We start from the raw sequence: 20,549 nt of genomic DNA, 5'->3' as shown, positions 1-20,549 counted from the left end.
TTTTTAAGAGCTGCTTTCCAGAGGTGGGTGAGATAAATAATATCTCACATTTCTCACCTTACCCTTTTTTTTTTTGCTGTTTAAGATTCATACTACATAAAGCAAGGCTGCAAGTGCTCTGAAGTAAATACCCTGTTCTGCAGTGGGTCTCTGCATGGAAACATGGATGTTTTTTGAGTAGTATTGCAGTGTGAGTGAAAGGTATTTCTCTTTCTGGAATCACTCATAGCAATCCAAGAAATCAAAAACAATCCATGCATAATATAGTCTGTACTTGGGAGAGCTTTTAGGTAGCTAGATTTTTGTATGTTTGTCCAAAAATGGACTTTTTGTTGTTCATGTACAAATGCACGTATGATATGAAGCATCCATAGAAAAATATTTTTAAAATGAAATTGTTGTCTAATATGTTAAACTTCCTGTGTGTTGAAGGCTTTATAATAATGCAGGTAACATCCCCACTCATAATTAATTACTGTGAAAGTATTTTAGATCTCAAATTAATTGCTGGAGAATATTTTGTATTGGATCAGACTTACTGGAGTATCTGAAATATAGAAAAATAGCAGGAGCATGGAGATCATCAGGCCCAACTTTGGGGAGAATGGGGATTTCCTAAAAGAGAATTTTCTGGCATGATAAGCATTTAGGTTGCCCAGAGTATAGAATTTCTGCAATTAGCATCAAAGTACTTAAGTGACTTTGGTTTTATGGGGTTTCAAATGAATAATTTTCTGTTGTTTTAACTGTTTCTTGCCAGAAATCTGTCTAGTTTGTTTTAAATAGTTTTGAATTCTTCCTAACCCCATCACCCCCCAAAAATCCTTATTCTTGGCTTAGTCTTTAGAAAAACATAGGAAGTTACTCAAGAAATAGCAGCTGGAGAACAGACATTTAACCAGGTTTACAGCTTGAGGAGCTCCTGCATGTCCCATGTGCTGCTCGGATGTGACACTACCCTTTAGAAAGGTTTGTTTTCCAGAGGGGAAAGATAGTCAAAATGCTCTGATGTCAAATATTAAAAATCACAATTAGCTGCCAAGCACTTTTCCATATTAATGCCAGGGCCAATGAAGTCAGGCAGTGAAAAGCTCACTACAAAACATCACCTTTAGGTGTCACAACAGTCACAGAGTCCATAAGGAAACCAGGACATAGGAAAACAGAGAGGGGAAAAGCTTCTGGCATGATTAAACCATAAGATTCAGGAGCTGTGGAAACCCAAGGGATAATCCTGCCTCTGAGGGCTGTTAGCCCAGTCAGGGAAAGATGTATATAACAAACATGATCCTGGAGATCTTTTGTGCACCTGGGTGACCCTGATTAAATGGGCTTTAAATGATTTTTATAGTAGGAATAAAGCAAAGCAAAAGGTCTCTGGGTTTTACTGAAAAGGGAAATTTTCATGATAGTTAGGAATTCCCTCTTAAGACTTAGGATCAGCTCTTAATGTTTTAATACCTTTATGATGGATTTTGCAAGATGGCTGCAATCACATTACATAAATGTTTAGAGGAGTGCCTGGTGCCATTATTTCCATGGCTTGGGAAGCCTTTGCACTGTAGCAATTCATTTTATGGAAGTAGAAGTACTTTGGAGATCTGTTTGAGATAATAGGGTAAGCTTTGCATATATTTTGCATAGCATTTTAATAAAGGCTCCAGACACAAGTCCTTGGGTTTAAAGCTCCTGGCTGAAGCTTTTATTGGTAGAAATCAAGACATTTCTAATGTTCCTGTCAGTGTTTTAGTCCTCAGTCCCTTTCCATGGCTCCTGTAACTGTGCTTAGACAGGAAAATCTGTGACTTTTGCCTGTGTAGAGTAGACGACAGGCTGGGAGAGCTGGAGGTGTTCAGCCTGGAGAAGAGAAGGCTCCAGGGAGACCTTAGAGCACCTTCCAGTGCCTAAAGGGGCTCCAAGAGAGCCGGAGAGGGACTTCGGACAAGGGTCTGGAGGGACAGGACGAGGGGGAATGGATCCCGCTCCCACTGAGTTGTCTCCTTCCCTCCCAGCAGCCAAGCCCTGACAGAAGAACTGCAAGCTTGGCTTAGGCTCAGCATAAATCAGTCCAAGCATAAGACTGCCTTTAATATAGGGATCCTGTAGCCTGGCTTCACAAATACCTTAAATCCTTCTCTTAAGCACTAATAATACTTAATAAAAGTTTTATGAGCAAGGTACATTTTAGAGTAAATTTTCATACCCATTTTCATTTTAAAAAGAACATCAAGGAGCAAATGTATTCATGCCAGAACAAAGTAATTTAGGAGAGTCACAAAAATGGCACAGGGCCCCTCTGAAATAGTACTAGAGCGTTGATTAGGCAAAGTGACCAGTGGGGATGGGATTCAAAAACTTAATTCACCATGAAGGACTTGAGAGGGAAGGAATTCCCACATGCCAGCTAAGCATATTCCTCTGCCTGGAGGGGTGAAGCAGAGGTTCATAGCCCTGCCCTGTATATCTATCTGGAGCTGTACAGCTGGACTGCTCTTAGGGAATTCCATAGGACCAGTGTTAGCCCATGTCTGTATAGATGGGACTGTCCATGGCTATCGGGGAGCAAATGGAGTTGCTGTCAGAACCAAGTCCTTGGGTGGGATTCATTGGCCAAAAAATTGACATCTGATGCCATTTCAGACAGCTTAGGGCAGCCCCTCTTTCCAGCTGCTCCTCCAGGAGGGTCCCACCTCTAGCCCAGTGCATGTGTTTTGGATACCCACGGCATCTAAAAAGGGACCAGGTACCTTCACTGAGTTACCACCCTCCTGAGAATCCAAAAAAGAGTATCTTAGTTTTCAGCCTCTTGTTGCCAGCACTCCACAGCAGCTGCTTTATTGTGCCTTAAATGTTGTCCTGCTGTGCTGCTCACTTCACTTTTCTGTACCCATCTGTTGTTTTCTGTCTCTCTGGGACAAGCAACAGTTGGAAACTACTTAAAAATTGTGTTCAGATCCACTGAATAGTTCCCAGAGGGGGACAGCAGGGAAAGGGGCCTCCTTTTCCTCTTGCCCTACAAACCAGGGGTATTAAAAAGCTGGTTCTTCAGTGTTTGGGTAAAATGCAACGTGCCAGTTGTTTATTCCTGGCAGATAAAGGCAGCACATGAGTAGGCAGTGTGAGCATCCCTCTTGGATCCTGTGGTTGGAGCTATAGGAGCCAGGATGTCCAAGGGGGAATGATGCTGGTGGGGATAGCAGGGCTATGTGGGAGATGGATTAGGGATTTCCAGGCTCTTTTAAAGGTGTATAATAATGCATATATTTTGGCTTGTTTGGAGGCTAAAGAAGGTACATTTCCTTTGAATAACTGAGTGTTGAGTGGAAAAGTTTTGGGGCTGTTGTCTTTTTTACTTTAAAAGAATATGCAAGGGACTTTCTCCTAAGGGTCTAAATTATATGCTTATAAGCCAGGTGGGGACTTATAGGGGACAGTTTTGCTAATAAAGTGTGAATCCAACTTTCACCTTCTTGTCAAAGACTCAGTGGGTCTCAGAGGATGGAAAATACTGCAGAATTTTGCATCTCATCGCTGTTCAAGTAATCACAGACTTGAAGAAACAGAGCTGAAAGGGGTTTCCAAAGTGTGTCCTCTGCCCAGTGAAGGTGGCTTGTCTATAAACCCATCTGGAGGGGTGTCTGCCTCACCTCTCCTCAGAAACTACCAGAAAATGGAGATTTCACACCCTCCCAGGCAATTTGTTCTACCGCTTAACTCTCCTTAGAGCTAGAACGTTTTCCCTTGTGTCTGTCCTAAATCTCCTGTGCTGCAATTTCCTCCCATTACATCCTGCCACGTTCCCTGTGGATGTGATGAGCACTTTATTACTTTGGTCTCTGAAGCAGTTCTTTAGATACTTTGGAGTGTTGTCATTACCTGAAGCTACAGATACCCATTTAGTTTAATCCATTTTCAGAGGAGAAATGTAACCTGGAGTCATCATGATGTCAAGAGATTTTAAAAAAAAGAAAGAAAAAAAGAACAGGCCGCAAGAAGGGGGATATTTAAGAGAAACCAGCTGCTTTGTATTGAGCAAATAAATACCTCTCAGTAGTTTTATATATGAACAATCATGTTTTCTTTCCACCTGAACTTCTGATATTGTAGAATCACTGGGAAATTTTTATGTATTTTTTCAAGTGCCTTTCTAAACAGGAACTATTTCAAAATATGATGAGAGTTTAAAATTATGTCTTTTGATGTCTGAAATAAGGGGTCAAACCCTTCATTTTGACTCTCTGAGTGTTTCCACAGGGGTTTAAATAACAGCATTAATAAATGTGTGAACCCTCTCATCACTTGATGCCTTTGTGTCTTGCAGGAATCTACTTTATGTCTATCCACAGAGCCTTAACTTTGCCAACCGCCAAGGATCTGCCAGGAATATCACTGTAAAAGTCCAGTTCATGTACGGAGAGGACCCAAGCAATGCCATGCCGGTGAGGGAAGTACATTGTGCTCTGTGTGGAAGGCAGAGTAGACGCTGAAGTCATGAAACCCCTGTGTTAAAGAAAACCTCACTGAAATACATTTCAAAATTACAAGTTTGGAGGAGTATAAAATTATAGTACTCCAGAGCAAAGAGTACATTTGTAGAGAGTTTGCAAAGTAGCTGGAATTTTAACCTGAGATTCTTTACTGTGAGGATGGTGAGGCCCTGGCACAGGTTGCCCAGAGAAGCTGTGGCTGCCCCATCCCTGGAAGTGTCCAAGGCCAGGTTAGATGGGGCTTGGAGCAAGCTAGTCTAGTGGAAGGTGTCCCTTCCCATGGCAAGGGGTGGAACTGGATGAGCTTTAAGGTCCATTCCAACCAAAAGCATTCTGTGATTTTATGATTCTGTGTTTGCAGTGGACACCTCTTGTGTTTGGAACAGCATCTTTGCATCCATGCCAACAAAATTAAAGGTGACAGACTTGTGTCCAGGGCCAGAAGTGATCCACACTCAGTGAGGGTCTGTGGGAGGTGGTTGCATTCATCAGTTCTTCAGCCATATCTGTGTGCAAGTGTCACTGGGGTTATTAAAACTGTGACTCTTCCGTGACTAAGTGAAACATTGCCTATAAGTGAAGGGGCAGGAAGCAAGCAGATGTAGCTGTACAGATGCACACACTGGTAAATGGAGCTATAAATGTCTCTGCAGGACTGTGGAACACATTCTTGGCACAGTTTTATAGGGAGATTTCTGTGTTTTTTCTCTTTTTGCAGGTCATCTTTGGCAAATCCAGCTGTCCTGAATTTTCCAAAGAAGCATACACAGCGGTAGTGTATCACAACAGGTAAAACACATGACAACTTGGGAAATGGCATGGCCCCATATGGAAAGTGTGATTCCACCCAAGGGAAGCTTTACCAGTGTGGAAGTGAAGTAACTCACCAGTGACTCTCAGTGTTCATAATTTATCAATGAGTGCCTGGACAGCACTCACAGTGACTGCAGTGTCAGTTGATGCTGTTCTGAGAATTTTGTGACAACTGGGAGCCAAAGTCTTTGTGTACAAACCAGCATTGTGTGATCCTGAGCACGTAGCCCAGCTCAGCAGATGGTCTGAGTACAACTCCTGGTTAGTAGTCAGGAAAACTTATGTTAGCATGTGCTTGTTGTTTTGCTGGAGCCTTTTAGACTTTAGTTACAAATAGAAACTACTTGGTCTTGAAAATAATTCCATTGCAATTGGAGTGAGGACTTCTGAATCCAGCAGGAACATGTTAATGGGTTTTGTAGCTGTGCCAGGGAGAGGTGTACCACCAAGGAGAGACTCCTGTCCTGCAGGTTGGGGTTGTGGCAGTCTCGCCCTTGAGAGCGGTTTATTGAGCAGTGTGGTTCTGGGTGCCTGTGTGAGGAGGGGGCTGCTGCCTATTTTTTGTATACTAGAAGTTTTTCCAGTCCTTAGTGACTAGAAAGTGAAGTTCTAATCCCTTGGGATAGTCCATATACTCCCTTCCTTCCAGATTCTTTAACCAAGGGATTCAGTCCCAAGCATAAGGTAGTAAACCACTCTGTTTGTATGGATGACTCAGATGAGGCTCTGCTCTCTGTGCAGATCACCTGATTTTCACGAGGAAATCAAGATCAAGCTTCCAGCTACTCTGACCGATCACCACCACCTGCTTTTTACTTTCTACCATGTCAGTTGTCAACAAAAACAAAACACACCCCTGGAGACTCCAGTTGGATACACTGTAAGTGTCTTTCAATCCTTGTTTTTCAGCACAGGTTATATTCAAATGCATTCGTGGGCAGTTTTTTTAATATCACTGTCAACTCATATCCCACTGTAGAATTTGAGTATTTGGCAGTGAAGCCTGCAAAGTTCCAGAAAGCCTTAAGAAATGTGTTGTTTTTGTTAATTCCTTCTCATTACAGTGGATACCGATGCTTCAAAATGGGCGGTTAAAGACGGGTCAGTTCTGCCTCCCTGTTTCACTGGAAAAACCACCACAGGCTTATTCAGTCCTTTCTCCAGAGGTGAGTTCATGTTCCTGCTGAAAAGCAGCAGAATACATGGGTTAAAAAGCGAGAGGATGTATGTGTACATATTTATGTGTGTGCATATGTATTTTCAACTCTCAGGTTATTTATTTATTAAATACTGTTTAGGCAGGTGTGTGTGCTCATGTGTGGGCACGTGTGTGATCTGAAAAAGAAAAAAAGGGAAGAAATTGCAATTTCAAATAGAAAAGCCTTAGTTCTGCTTTCTGTCGAGTCCTCACTTATTCTTTTATCAACCTGCAGGTTCCACTCCCTGGGATGAAGTGGGTGGATAACCACAAAGGGGTTTTCAACGTAGAAGTTGTTGCTGTGTCATCCCTTCACACTCAGGTAGATTTTAAGAGCAGTCATTGTCATAGAAGAGTTTGATAGCTTTTTGACAGTTGAAACACTGTCAAAGTTGATGCTGTGGAGGGTGTAATAATCACTTGTAGTGAAATTACAATCTCATTTTCAGTTCTGAGCCAGCAGACCTGTTTTTCCACATTCGGCTGTGAGTATATTTGAGAAGTTCTTCTTAAAAATATGAGGAGTTTGGCCATAATTCACAAAGGGTGAATGGCCAACAGTGTTTTCAGACCTAGCTTTTGTGTTTAATAAAACAGTTCTAACATACAGCCCAGACATATAATGTTTTCTTGTTTTTCCTTTTCCCCTCTGCCTCTTGTTTCTCCCTGTATTTTCCATCTGTCTTTGATCCAAAAAGAAAGATGACAATCACTTTGTCTAATAATTTAAACTTTTTTTTTAATTAATTCCCAGTGTGTCATTTGGATGGGTTTTTTGTGTTTTATTTGTGCTGTAAGTAGTAATGTGATCTTAGTGCATTTTTTGTCTGTTTTTATAAGGATATACAGTCTGTGGGTTCTCTAGTTTTGCCCTGATAACTTCTGAACTAGAATTAGAATTAAATTAAGTTAGTTATGTGGGCAAATCCCTCAGAGATGTTGAGTTTCTGCTAATTTTGTGCGATTTAATGGCCAGATAGAAAAATTAGGGTGAGAATCCATCCATGAGGTACAAATCCATAGAAACTGGAATTAGTTTTGGAGCTTCTTGCTGATTATTGGCTTCTTGCTTGTTGTAGGACCCTTATCTTGACAAGTTCTTTGCACTTGTCCATGCTCTGGATGAGCACATGTTCCCTGTGCGAATAGGAGACATGAGAATTATGGAAAACAACTTGGAAAACGAACTGAAGAGCAGCATTTCAGCTTTAAATTCCTCTCAACTGGAGCCGGTAGTGCGATTTCTTCATCTCCTGCTTGACAAACTGATCCTTCTGGTAGTAAGACCTCCTGTCATTGCAGGCCAAATAGGTATTTTATTTAAGTTTTATAGAGAATTACATCGCTGAAAGTTTGACACTTCCAATTTTATCATATTTATGTAGAAATAAAAAAGTCCATTTTTATGCTTTATTTTAGTGCCACTAATATACCATGTGTCTTCCAAATAAAACGTGCCGGCACCTAAATCTGTAGTGATGTACACAGGAGCAATATTTAACATAAAGTTTTTGAGAGTGATTGGTAATTTTGATGTCCAAGTTGAGGCACCAGAAAGGAGCCTGGTTTTCAGGAGTTGGATGCTCAACATGTTTCTAGCACTGGAGCCTATTAAGGTGTCTCTCTCCTGACAATCAGAAATTAAGAACTGCAGCCTTACTAGTCACCTTGGAGAATCTGGAAGTAGGTGAGATAAGAAGATACAGAGGCTGCATATTCCTGCAGATCTTGTGGATCTGATACTGTCAGCATGAATAATCCCTCCTTTTGCTCCCTGTTTTTGTACTGCTCTGGCAGTACAAAAAATCTCAAGTTAAAGTCAGGGTTAGATCTTTAGTATTTAAAATAGCAGGTTTTGCTGATTTTTTGGTAGGAAACCTGAGTTTGGACATGATGGAGTATAAGTGTCTAAGACTACTTAAAAAATACTTGTGAAAATATTTCCTTAAATACAGCAATTATTTATTAATTTTGTCTTTCTGGGGGAGAATTTTGTTTGAACTTTTATTTTATATTTTAAAACTCTTTTGCTCTTTCAGTGTTCTGTATTGGTTTAGTTTGTTTGTGTGGAGCATTGAGGATGTTAGTGACGTCATTTTTTTTTAAATAAGGTTTACAGTCTTCAGCTGCTTCATCCTTAATCTGTTTAGAATAGATTCCTGTGCTTGTTTTCATGTAGAAAAAAATGGAGATTTCTCATTTCCTCATGCATATTTCTGTGCTCGTTTTTAGAACAATTTTTTTTTTTCCAAACCAGAATGGAATAGTTCTTTTTGATCCAGTTTGTGTTTTGGCTTAGGCTTAAATGGAGGAAATAATTAACTGAGAAAAGGATAAGCAAAAACATGATCTTATTACCATTGCATTTGGTAACCAACGTTGGGCTGATTCCAGAAATCGGCCTAAATATATTAAATTTGTTATTAATAAAATCACTGCAACACCTGTTCTCCTGTCNACATCTGGTTCAAACACCAGGCTCAGTTTTGGATGAGAAATGCTTGCTAGACTCTAAGAAGCTCCACCATTTCTCCTTTAGAAGGTGGACAAAAGGCACATTTGGGATTTTCTCATGGGTCCTGCTGCAATCTAAAACAAACTCCTCACTTATTACTTGCAGTTAACCTGGGCCAAGCATCTTTTGAAGCGATGGCATCAATCATAAACAGACTTCACAAGAACTTGGATGGAAACCAGGACCAGCATGGCAGGAACAGCCTTCTTGCTTCCTATATTTATTATGTTTTTCGCCTACCCAATACCTATCCCAACTCACCATCACCAGGTACCTCTGTTTTTCATTTTATTTCAAGTCCCACTTTGTTAAAAGAAAGCAGAAAGTGTTTGCTGGCAGGTGCTCCTGAGCTCCAACTGCATGTCTGGTTGCCTGCCAAGCCCTGTTATTAATTTTCTCTGTGATCCAGTGTAGCCCTTTGAAAGATGAGTTTAATTACTGTTAGTCGTGTCAGAGATTTACCTATCTGATGATTTTAAATAACAGTGTCACTGCTGAAAGACTGTGAATTATGGCAAAATACTTGCTTTTTAGTTTTGTTCTGTAGCAGGTGAGTCAGAGTTGGTGCACTCTTGGCCTGTCATGTTTCCCAGTCTCCTTCACTAGTACTTTATGCTTTTATCCAGTTCCAGCAAAAGTTTAAACACTGGCAAAGGAGTGTGAAATACTTGTCTGAGCATAGGAGGGAAACAAATTAGTTCCAGCCCTGCTGAGAACAAGGGATATATCTGCTTGGAACAGAGGTGGTGTGAGTGACAGGCACAGAAAACCAGGCCTTGGAAGGACTGTTGTGCAGAGTGAGGAACCTCTCAGAGGCGTTGGGAAGGTTTTGCACTTAAAACTATGCCCAGTCCTTTGGTGGGTTTCGAGTCTGAGGTCTGGATAATATCCCTTTAGCTAAAGACATACCTCACCTCCTACCTAAATCCTCAGGGAGCTTCCTACTTCTCAGAGATCAGTGGATAAAATAGCTTTTTATGCCCATCCTATTCTGCCTTTGAGAACTGGGCAGGGGAGAATCACAGAATCACAGAATCACAGAATATGTGAGCTGTAATGGACCCACATGGATCAGCAAGTCCAACCCTCAGTCCTGCACAGACTCATCCCCAAGAGTCACGCCAGGTGCCCCAGAGGATCATTGAAGTGTTCCTTGAGCTCTGTCAGCCTTGGTGCTGTGACCACTGCCCTGGGGAGCCTGTTCAGGGGTCCCCCTCTGGGGGAAGAACCTTTTTCTGAGATCCAACCTAAGCCTGCCCTGACACAACTTCAGGCCATTCCCTGGGGTCCTGTCCCTGGTCCCCACAGAGCAGAGATCAGTGCCTGCTCCTCCTCTTCCCCTCCCAAGGAAGTTGTAACTGCAGTGAGGTCTTCCTCAGTCTCCTCTTCTCCAGCTGAACACACCGAGTGACCTCAGCACCTTCCCCTCAGTGGGAAGGCATAGGGGAGAATTCCTTACAGGCTGATTATCCAAAGGGTTTGCTGTGTGAGGCAGGTGTGAAGCAGCCTGGGATCAGGGATGGATGGACTAACAGGATGCTCCTGTGCAGGTCCTGGTGGCCTAGGGGGATCAGTTCATTATGCTACCATGGCTCGATCCGCTGTGAGACCGGCGAGCCTGAACCTGAACCGGTCCCGGAGCCTCAGCAACAGCAACCCCGACATCTCGGGGACCCCGACATCGCCAGACGACGAGGTTCGCTCCATCATCGGCACCAAGGTACGTGAGCGCTGCCGGAGAGCCACGGGAGCTTCACCACCTCTTATTTCATCCTCAAAGAAATAACAGGGAATGTTTTGTGATTTTTTTTCCTGTGAAAGATGTCCTGGTAGTCCCTTCCTAGACCTTTCGTCTCGGTTGCTGATGACACTCCTGAAACTCCACTCCTTGAAAATAGTTGCTGATCTCTCTGACTTGTTGGACCCATCTTGGAGTGTTGCTGCCACAAGTGTGGTGTCTGGGGGCAAAAGTCCTTCTGGACTTGCTTCCCCAAGGAATGGGTTTACTGCCTCACTTTTTGCATGACCAGCAGCGAAATCCTGTGCCCAGCTGTGTTTTGTCTCCCGAAACCTTGCACTCTGTGACTCCACTCTTATCTCCCAACCCAAATCTCTTTCTCTTCCTCTGCATTCAGCACTGATGACTGCTCAGATTTCTCTACTCCTCATGTCCAGAGCAGGTATCTTGCACACAGCAGGAATATTCCTGGTCCCTGCATGGCCTGGAGGAGATTTGGGATGGTTGGTGAGAGCCACAGTTTGGGCAGCTGAGCTCAGTGTGAGTTTATGGTGTGCAAACTCTGCTCCCACACCAAAAAGTGACTTTCCAGTGTGGATTCAGAGCATCCAGCATAGTCATACCCTGGCTCTTAAGGACTTTAGTATACCCATTTCCTGCAGAAGACCCTGGCTCTCCTGGTGGCTTCCAGTTATGTATGACTGCCACAGTCCAAACCTGAGCCCAAAGTAGGTGAGATGAGCCAGCACAAAGCAGTGTTGGTAATTCCTTCCCCTGAGAGCAGTGTCTTAGCTGCTTTGGGGTTCTCTTTTTCTTTTTTTTTTATCTTCAAACTGTGATAACTTTGTCATGATGAGTCTATTTCCCACCTCTGAGCCTTCACTCTTCCCACACAGGGGAATTCCTGAGCCCTTTCAAAGAGCTGTTAGGATCCTTTGGAAGATCAGTGGGCAAGTTTGTTACTAAAGCCATCAGTCTGACCAGGCAGGCTTGGCTTGGCTGGTCCTGGGTTTTACAAGAGCAAGAAAAACAGTTTCTCAAAGAGGTTAACAAATTTAAATTAATAACAACATCATTTGCTGACCAAATAAGAGGCTGAAGAATTGTGGGTAGGCAAATTATTATTTCTTACATCAAAGTCTAGACTTAGAAGTCTTGAAATATTTTAAAGACCACTTCAGTATCTTGCTAATTAAACAAGCCTGACCTTTTGCGAAATGCCACAGGCACTGGTGTGCATATGGAATTTACCCAGGCTATCAGAAGTTTAACGTGTGCTGGCTTAGTGAATAATGTCACCATACAAAATGAAGAGAGATTTTCTTCTAGAGATGTACTCCGGGCTTTAAAGAAAAACCTGTTCTGTGGGTAACTGTTGAAGGGAAAATTTCCTTTAGGGTAGTCTGAGCATCAAGAATTAACCTTAGCCTGACTATACAGACTTTTAGTTGAGTGTAATTGTTTCTGCTTTTAATAAGCAAAAATGAGACACTTCTTGAGATGCTGAAATGAGTAAAAGGGTGCAAAAATTCCTGTTGTTTCTCCAAGTAATGCCTTAAGCACATATACCCAAATAAGCAACCTGCACTTCAAATTAGCGTCTATCACAGGAGGTTTTCTGCTTTAGAACAACTTAAACAGTGTTTTTTTGTCATTTGAGGGAAGTCTTCAGAGTCCGGTCTTGTATCAGTTTTTATTCTAATGTAAGATATTTATAGGTTTGGTATATGTGCTTAAAGTGTCCCTTATCAGCTTCTTACTTAATTTTGAAAACCCTTAACAGGGTTTGATAGATTTCTGTTTATTTTCATAGCAGAGGTAGGTTTTTAAGTCTGTCACTTGTTTTGCCTTTGTTTGTGAATTGAAGCCATGTAAATTTTATTCTGTACTAAAGTAAATTTATTAAGTGTCTAAAAAGACCTGTGGTGAGATTTTATGGTTGAAATGGTGGAGATGTGCTGGGAAAAAACAGAAAACATTGTGGAGCTTCATTGCTCTGACGGTGGATTTTCACAGACGTGTGCTGTGTTCCTGCACAGATCCAGCTGCAGGTTGAACCCAAGGGACAGAACAGACTTTAACAGCAGCTTTGTGAACTTTTGAGTGACTCTCCCAAGCAATAAGAAGCTCTCGTAGTCTTTTATTTTCCAAAGAGGAAAGAGTCTTTCCCTTTCCAGATTTTTACAAAATGACTTCTGCTTCTGCAAACACAGTATATGTTTAATGTTATCCTCAGAAGCAGAGTGACATGATAAGAAATCCTGAGAGCAGAAATATGAGGGGGATAACGGCATTTTTAAAATTAGACTTGATTTTACAAAGCATGAGCTTAGTTCAGCATTCTGCAAAGTCCTTTCGACTTTAAATCACTGTGAGCAAAATAAAGCATGTTTATGGGTCTGAGCAGGGCACAGAGCTTTGATTTATTTCTGCCAAAAAGTAATTGAGATTAAAACACTCTCCTTATGTGTTCAGTATTTTTTTTATTGGACATCTTAAGCAAAATTACAGCATTGCTGAGCTCTGCCTAGAGGATGGCTCACTGGATTAATGGTTTGAATCCCAGGTTACAGCTCTCACGCTGGGTTCAACCTTGAGGTGGATTTTAGTTTGCTGGGAGAAATAGATTAGGCTGGGTGGACTTTGCAGCTGGTGATAATCACTGTGATGAAATGGGCTGCACCTTTGCTTCATATATTGGGAAAAAGCCCTAAGTTGGCACAGAAATTAGGATGAAAGCTCTCGCTCAGGTGAGGGTTGTCAAAAATCAGTGTGTGTAATTCATAAGAATTTGTCTCTGTCAGAGCTGGTTCCTGGAACCCAAGAATGTCCACTGCATTCCTCTGAGTGTTTCTGACTTGAGAACAGCCTCAGTGACAACACAAATTTAAGTGTTTCCTTCTCTTGTTTCTGAGTGCCTTGAGAGCAGAAAAGAGCAGAGAGGAGAGATCCACAGTAATTTTGCCCGCATGATCCATTGCAAGGGTAGAATTTGGAGTAAAACCTAGATTGAGCTTTTAAAAAGCAGGAGGATTTTTCAAATATTTTGCTTGGCAAAGCAGGTTGGTTCCAGAAAAGGTATGTGCTTTTTCCTCTCTTTGCCACAGTGCCCAGAGGAAATACCTGAGTGTCCATGTGAAATCCTGTCCATGGGGTTATTCTACCAGCAGTGCTGGATTTTCACTCCATGAATAGGAAACCGTGTGAGGGTTGACAATCAACCTCTTCAAAGTTTCTCAGCATTTCTATAAGAGTTGTAGAGTTTATAAACTGTGGGCTACCCTAAAGGTGCTGGAAACATCAGAGAGCACCCTTTGCAGTTTTCACATCTGAGCATCAGTTTTCCTCTGTCACACTGTAAATCTTGGCTGGCTGCATGAGAATGTGTTTAAACTGATCAAAGGAAAAACGGGATTTTTCAGGAGGAGGATAGTTTTTGAATGTCATTCGTTACAGATAGGACAGGTTGGACCAGAGCTGTTGACAGTATTAATGTGGTGTATGTATGTGAGAGATAAAATCATCCTCTGGACTAAAATGTCTCGACAGGCACCTGAGAATTCAGGCTGCTCTCACAGTTCTAATTGCTGATGTTTTTGCTGTGTACCCACTTTGATTGCTTTTAAGGACTAAACTTTTGACTACTGTATGGCAACATGTAATATTTCTTTCCTTTCCCAACTGCTTTCTATTACATGCCCAGGGTTTAGACCGCTCCAATTCCTGGGTAAACACTGGTGGTCCAAAAGCAGCCCCATGGGGATCCAACCCCAGCCCATGTGCAGAGTCAACACAGGTGGTGTCTTCGGTAGAGGTTTTTCTGGCTTTGTTTTCCGTGATGTTTCCCTGTAGAATATCTTTCTTTCAGTGTATATTCCAGTTTTGGTGGTTCGTTTTTGTTTTGTTTTGGTTTTTAATCATTATTTATTTGAAAACTTTTGAGTTTGATTTATAAATTAGCATCTTCTCTCCCACCACCCCACCACACTGCATGAAAAACCTCCAATCGCGTGAATGTGTCCCCTTCTTTCATTTCAGTGGTTGCTGGTCTGTGAAATGTAAATGCTGTGACTGCTTTTGTTTTCTTTTCTCTCTCTCACACTACTTTCAGCTTCAGGTGGAGCACATTTCTAAGTGGGAACATTAATCACAGCTTCATAGTTTTGTCCGTTTGCCATTTCTTTTGATGTCGTGAACCATCTTGCCATTTTCATCAAGCATTTAGTGCTCATCGTCCAGTAATCCTTCATGACTGTTTGAGTGGAATATTGTGAACCAAAATTGATTATCACATGTCAAATTCTTTCTTAAAACATGTAAATTTGAGCTTCTGGAGCCAGTGACTTGCTAGGGCCAACTGTATCTGTTCTGTGTTGCAAAGTATGAAAACTTCACAGCAGCTTCAGTCAGAAAAAGTTGATTTAGCCCTCGTTGCCTGCTGCTCTCCACTGCATGGTTGCCTTGAACGTACCTCTCAACTGTACCTCTTTTCCAGTTTATCAGCCTTCCCAAAATATTTAGTCTGAGTTCACTTGCTCTTATGGCAAATTATTTCCATCAGGAGCACAACTTCAGTAATTTTCTCCTTCCCTGTGCCAGCAGCAGCATTGCTGTGCGGTAAATCCCCCTGCTCTTGGCTTCTGGTAGATTGAGAGGTATGGGCTGAAATTCCAGGTATTACCTTCCTGATGCATGTTGATAAAATACAATGATGGAAAAGTTTCATGCTTTGCAGCATTGTCTTTGTGCATAAGAACATGCAGTTATTTAAATAATCTGAAAAACAGATTGTCATTTTGTTTAAGTCCAACCTGTAAGTGAGTAAGAGTTTGAGAATGCTTAAAAAGGTGTAAAGGCAGTAAAAGCCTACAGTTGGAACAGTGTTTTTTTTGTGCCTTGTCCTTGAGCTGCAAAACCCATCCACAGCAAACTTTAATGTCCTGTCATCATTCATTCATCTCCACTCCGTAGGCTACGGATCGAAGTTGTAATCGTATGTCTTCGCACACTGAGACGTCAAGTTTCTTACAAACATTAACAGGACGATTACCAACTAAAAAGGTAGATTTCAGTGAAGACAATTGATATTGTGGGGCAGGGAGGTCAAGTAATTCTGAAAACATGATGCAATCTATTCTTTTATTTACAGCTCGATTTTTTTTTTTTTTTTTCCCCGAGATCATTAGGAACTGCTGGTGCTTAACACCTCTGAATATCCAGGTTGAGTGATTATTTGGAGTTGAGTTTGGAAGAATTGAATGATCAGGAGTAGCTTGTCTGATTTAATGTCCGTAGTGTTTGGAGCCAGTTTATTACTGGCTTTCAAAAAATATGAACAGCAGTGTCTAGACATGTAAATGATGCATTTTGTGTGTAAAATGATAATGTACTGGATGGCCAGAGTTAGGGGTGTGCGCTGAGCTCAGTTATACAGGTGTGAATCCAAAGGGACCAGAAAGGGAATGGGAGTCACTTTGAAGGTGAACTGAACTCTCTTAGAGGAGATGAGATCCTTCTAAAACAATGTCAGAAAGGCAAGATGCTTGAGTTTTTGTGTAATGAGAATGTGGCCACTGCCACTGTCCAGTCTGTGGGTTGGTTGTCCCAAGAAAAGAAATCAAAAAGCTGTTTGAGCCCCATGTTTCTTTCTTACTGTTTCAAGTCCTTTCTCACAGTAAATCTACATCTTTGTACAAATCGCTTTATATGTCCACTTTTTACTCCTTTTTCCTGCGAAAATCAGACCAGGCAGAAAGGTAGAATTTTTAAACTAAACTAATTTGAGCACCAAACTTTTTTTTAATTTAATTATTATTTTTTGAGGGTGGGTGGAAAATTCGTTTGACACTTGAAATTCAATTCTGGAGCGAGACTCTGTGAAACGTTTCTCACATCACATGTCATAACCTCATCCCTCATCGTTAGCTGGGGATTTCTTTAAGGAGTGCCACCACTGCTTTCATGTTCCAGTTATTTAGTTTGCTTAACTCATTGTTTGCCATACTCCCCATGGACCGTGCTGACATTTCTCATGTGGACTGTGTTGTGAGCTGCTCTGGAGGCTCGGGCTAACTATGGGTTTGAATCTGTGTAGCTTTTCCACGAGGAATTGGCCCTACAGTGGGTTGTGTGCAGCGGGAGCGTGCGGGAGGCAGCCCTGCAGCAGGCCTGGTTCTTCTTCGAGCTAATGGTGAGCAAACTGCAAACCCCTCCTCATGCCTTACAGCTCCTAGTTTTAAACAGAAATGACAACAAATTGGCTCTGCTGTAATTTATATTCCTGTAGGTGAAGAGCATGGTGCATCATTTGTATTTTGCTGACAAACTGGATGCGCCAAGGAAGAATCGTTTCCCCGAGCGTTTCATGGATGATGTAACTGCCTTGGTCAGCACAATTTCTGGTGATATAGTCTCTCGCTTTCAGAAGGTAATGGCAAACAATTAAACTGAGCCCAGCTCAGGGCTCAGGCACCAGCCCTCCCGAGTGTTGTTTGGTGGTGCCTTGACCAGGAATGGTTTGAAAACACACAGTGTTCTTCATTTTCTTTCCCATTTTTCTCCTTCTCTCTAGGACACAGAAATGGTCGAACGGCTCAACACCAGTCTTGCGTTTTTCCTCAATGACCTGCTGTCTATCATGGACAGAGGATTTGTTTTTTCTCTTATCAAGACCTGCTGCAAACAGGTGAATGCAGATAAACATTATGACTTAACTGTGAACCATAGCATAGCCTGTTACTCTTAACTTTTCTTTGGACAGCCGGTAAAATATGGACCCAGAATTCTGCTATTCAGGTCTTTTTAGAGCAAGCAAGGCATTCTCAGAGGTGATTTAGGGTTTATGCCTCTCTGATTACACTCTTAAATGTGAATTAGGAGTCACTCCCTTGAGTGAATGGACACGCAGCAGGAAGGATTACTCCCTTTGCTCACCACGTTCATAGTAATTGAATCAAAAATTAGTGGGAGCTCAGAGTGTCATGGTTTGTCAGCGGGTCTCTCAAGGACACAGTGACCCTGTATGATCATATTGATCGCCAAGCTCCCCTTCCACCCTTTGGGGGATGCAAGGTCTCCTCCCACACAAGGTGGGCTCTTTATTTGCAGTGTGACAGGGAAAATCACCCTGAACCACAAAATTTTGTTTGACTACAAACATCTGTGCTGACACTGTGTACAGAGGAGATAACGAGGTATCAGTGGGACTAAGAGTAATTTTTGCTGCAGTCTAAAATATTTATGTCAAGAGCAAGAACAGGAATAGCATTTGAACTTGTTATCTACTGTATATATACTATATAGTTTATCAGCCAACCTGCATCTTTGACCTGTTAATGCATCACACTGTGATCCTGCTTCTTACAAGTACCTGCTGAAATCAATAGGATGTGGGTATCACAGAATCACAGAGTTGTTTGGGTTGGAAGGGACCCTAAAGATCATCTAGTTGGAACTCCCCAATATGTGAAATACATAGTTCTTAATTTGCTTATGTAAATATAAGTGTTATATACAGTCAACTGAGGTATATGTCATTGAAATTTAATCTGTAGCACAAAGAAGTGGTGTGGATGTGACCATTTAATGATACCAAGCTCTTAATTTCTTGCTTTGGAAGTGTTTTTGGGGAGCAGCAGTGGAACAGGGGGCTCACCTTTCATTTATACTCTTGTTTGGTGCTAACTGCAGTGTTATGGGCTAAACTTTCCAGGTGTCTTCAAAGCTGTATTCCCTAACAAATCCCAGTAACCTGGCATCTTTGAAGCTGGACTTCCTTCGCATCATTTGCAGCCATGAGCATTATGTCACCTTGAATTTACCCTGCAGCTTGCTCACACCACCTGCATCCCCATCACCATCTGTGTCTTCAGCGACTTCTCAGGTACTCTGGGACCAGGTTCTTTGTGGGAATACAAGCTAAGCTTGGTGCTGAGACTAAAATCATATGAGACAGTTGTATCTCCTGTATTTTCAGCCCCTCTTGCTCATGTTTTTGAAGGTGTTTATCTAGAAATTAGTTTTTTCTGCCACGTAGGTTTTGATTTCTTTTGAGGTTTTATTTTTGAAAAAAGATTGCCCATATCCTTGTCCTGGTAGTGACCACACACTGTCCTTAGGGACCTGGTCCCCTCTTTATATTAGACAAACATAAATGAGACTTTAAAGAAAATCCTTTGTCCAGAGTTACTCTTTTCTGAAAACATAAGGGTCTTCTGAGCTCATTGTAGCTTAGTACTGGCCTGCTCAGAAAAAGTAATTTGAATTAGTGTGTCATTCAAATGGATTAATTAGTTGCAAAATCACATAAACTAAATCAAATTAAAGCCTTCTTCAGCCTGAATAAGAGCATCCCTGATTTAAAAGTTTAGCTAATCCACTTTTAAAGGTTACTTGGCTTAACTTCCCTAAGGCCTGCTCTGAGGGGAAAGCAATAACAACAAACTGAATTAGTAGAAGGGTTAATGAGCTGGGATGTAATGGAAGTAGATGAGCCTAGCTCCACACAAAAATGGGAAGAGGCAGTTTATGTGAGACTGTCTTTGATTCTGAAAACTGCTTCTAATGTATTCCATAAGACTTGACTCTGTGTTCATGATACAATTTCTGAAACTTGAATTTTTCAGAGTTCTGGGTTCTCCACAAATGTCCAAGACCAGAAGATTGCAAATATGTTTGAACTGTCTGTGCCTTTCCGCCAGCAGCATTACTTGGCCGGGCTCGTGCTGACAGAACTGGCTGTCATTTTAGATCCTGATGCAGAAGGGTAAATCTTTACTTTTTTTTTTTCCAAAGACTTTTCTGTCATTCCAAGCAAATGGTGGGTTCAAAGGAAGTACTGGCATAGCCAGAATTTATTTGAATTTGCAAGCTATGATAAGAAAACAGTTCTTAAAGAATCTTCGTCTTTCTCCTTGCCTCTCGTGTTTCTTGCTTCCTTATCACTGACTTTGTAAACATGATTTCAGTCACATTTTTCCAGCTGAGAAGGGCAAAAGGTTCCTGCTGGAGCCCCCAGCTGCCACCAGGGCACTGCTGGATCTCTAAAAGGAAAATAGCTTTTCTCAACTGTAACAAGAAAATAATTTTCAGCATTTAGGAAGCCTCTGTTGCTGGTGGTTTTAAATGTTACAATCTATTTTGCCTGTGGTTCTACCAGCTCTTTTTAACCATAAATTATGCATTGATGAGGCCCCTGTGGGTTACATAAATAGACAAATAAAGTCAAGCATGCAGAGTTTGTCGGTGACTTGCCAGGCTTGTGCAGCAAATAATTTTCTGAAGTAGCCCATAGCCTGTAGTCCTGACATCCAGTCTGTTCCTGTGTTATTTAGGGCTATATTCTACCTTGCCTCTTTAAAATGGGTTGCAATGGAAATTATTGATTGCTTCCACAGCCTGAAGTTCTCTCACAGGCATTTTTCTCAAGGTGGACTCAGAAATATCAGCCGAGTCGACAAATACTGATGATTCATGGTTAATTCTGCCCCTTTACCAAGAGGTCTCAGGAGTTAAACATTCATTCTGTTTCCTCTTGGAGAAGAAAGTGATGCCATAAATTAGAATATTTTCCTGTATATATACATAACACACTGCAGTCCCATTTGTTTGGTCTGAAATGGAAAAAGCAGCAAATCTTTACCCACCTACACAGTCTGCAGAAATCCTTTTTGTGCCATATGGAGCATCCTGCTTAGAAATCAGGTGCTGTTCTCTGACCATGTTTGCCCTTGCTCTTCACAAACTTTCTGTTTTCATCTACCTGTCTGTTCTCTATCTACTTACCAAGCACTTATACCT

The 20,549-nt window shown here is 41.6% G+C and overlaps 1 protein-coding gene across 14 annotated transcripts in view; it reads left to right on the top strand.

The window, feature by feature from the left end:
* DOCK7 (dedicator of cytokinesis 7) overlaps nt 1-20,549 on the top strand; it is a 95,849-nt gene that overhangs the window by 49,097 nt on the left and 26,203 nt on the right. For 7 of the 14 annotated variants that reach the window (XM_017805420.1, XM_017805419.1, XM_017805418.1 and 4 more), the window contains exons 15-29: nt 4,322-4,439; nt 5,206-5,276; nt 6,042-6,180; nt 6,365-6,466; nt 6,734-6,820; nt 7,578-7,809; nt 9,119-9,283; nt 10,564-10,733; nt 14,455-14,547; nt 15,723-15,812; nt 16,846-16,941; nt 17,038-17,178; nt 17,323-17,436; nt 18,463-18,633; nt 19,376-19,515. In XM_017805420.1, coding sequence (XP_017660909.1) covers nt 4,322-4,439; nt 5,206-5,276; nt 6,042-6,180; nt 6,365-6,466; nt 6,734-6,820; nt 7,578-7,809; nt 9,119-9,283; nt 10,564-10,733; nt 14,455-14,547; nt 15,723-15,812; nt 16,846-16,941; nt 17,038-17,178; nt 17,323-17,436; nt 18,463-18,633; nt 19,376-19,515 — 1,929 coding nt within the window. The remainder of the gene's footprint in view (nt 1-4,321; nt 4,440-5,205; nt 5,277-6,041; nt 6,181-6,364; nt 6,467-6,733; nt 6,821-7,577; nt 7,810-9,118; nt 9,284-10,563; nt 10,734-14,454; nt 14,548-15,722; nt 15,813-16,845; nt 16,942-17,037; nt 17,179-17,322; nt 17,437-18,462; nt 18,634-19,375; nt 19,516-20,549) is intronic. The other 7 variants (XM_017805424.1, XM_017805423.1, XM_017805422.1 and 4 more) reach the window with 3 other exon arrangements.

The sequence above is a fragment of the Lepidothrix coronata genome, unplaced genomic scaffold (assembly GCF_001604755.1).
Source record: "Lepidothrix coronata isolate B3197 unplaced genomic scaffold, Lepidothrix_coronata-1.0 Scaffold12, whole genome shotgun sequence".
Classification (NCBI taxonomy): domain Eukaryota; kingdom Metazoa; phylum Chordata; class Aves; order Passeriformes; family Pipridae; genus Lepidothrix; species Lepidothrix coronata.
This window is presented reverse-complemented; position numbering and strand designations above follow the sequence as displayed.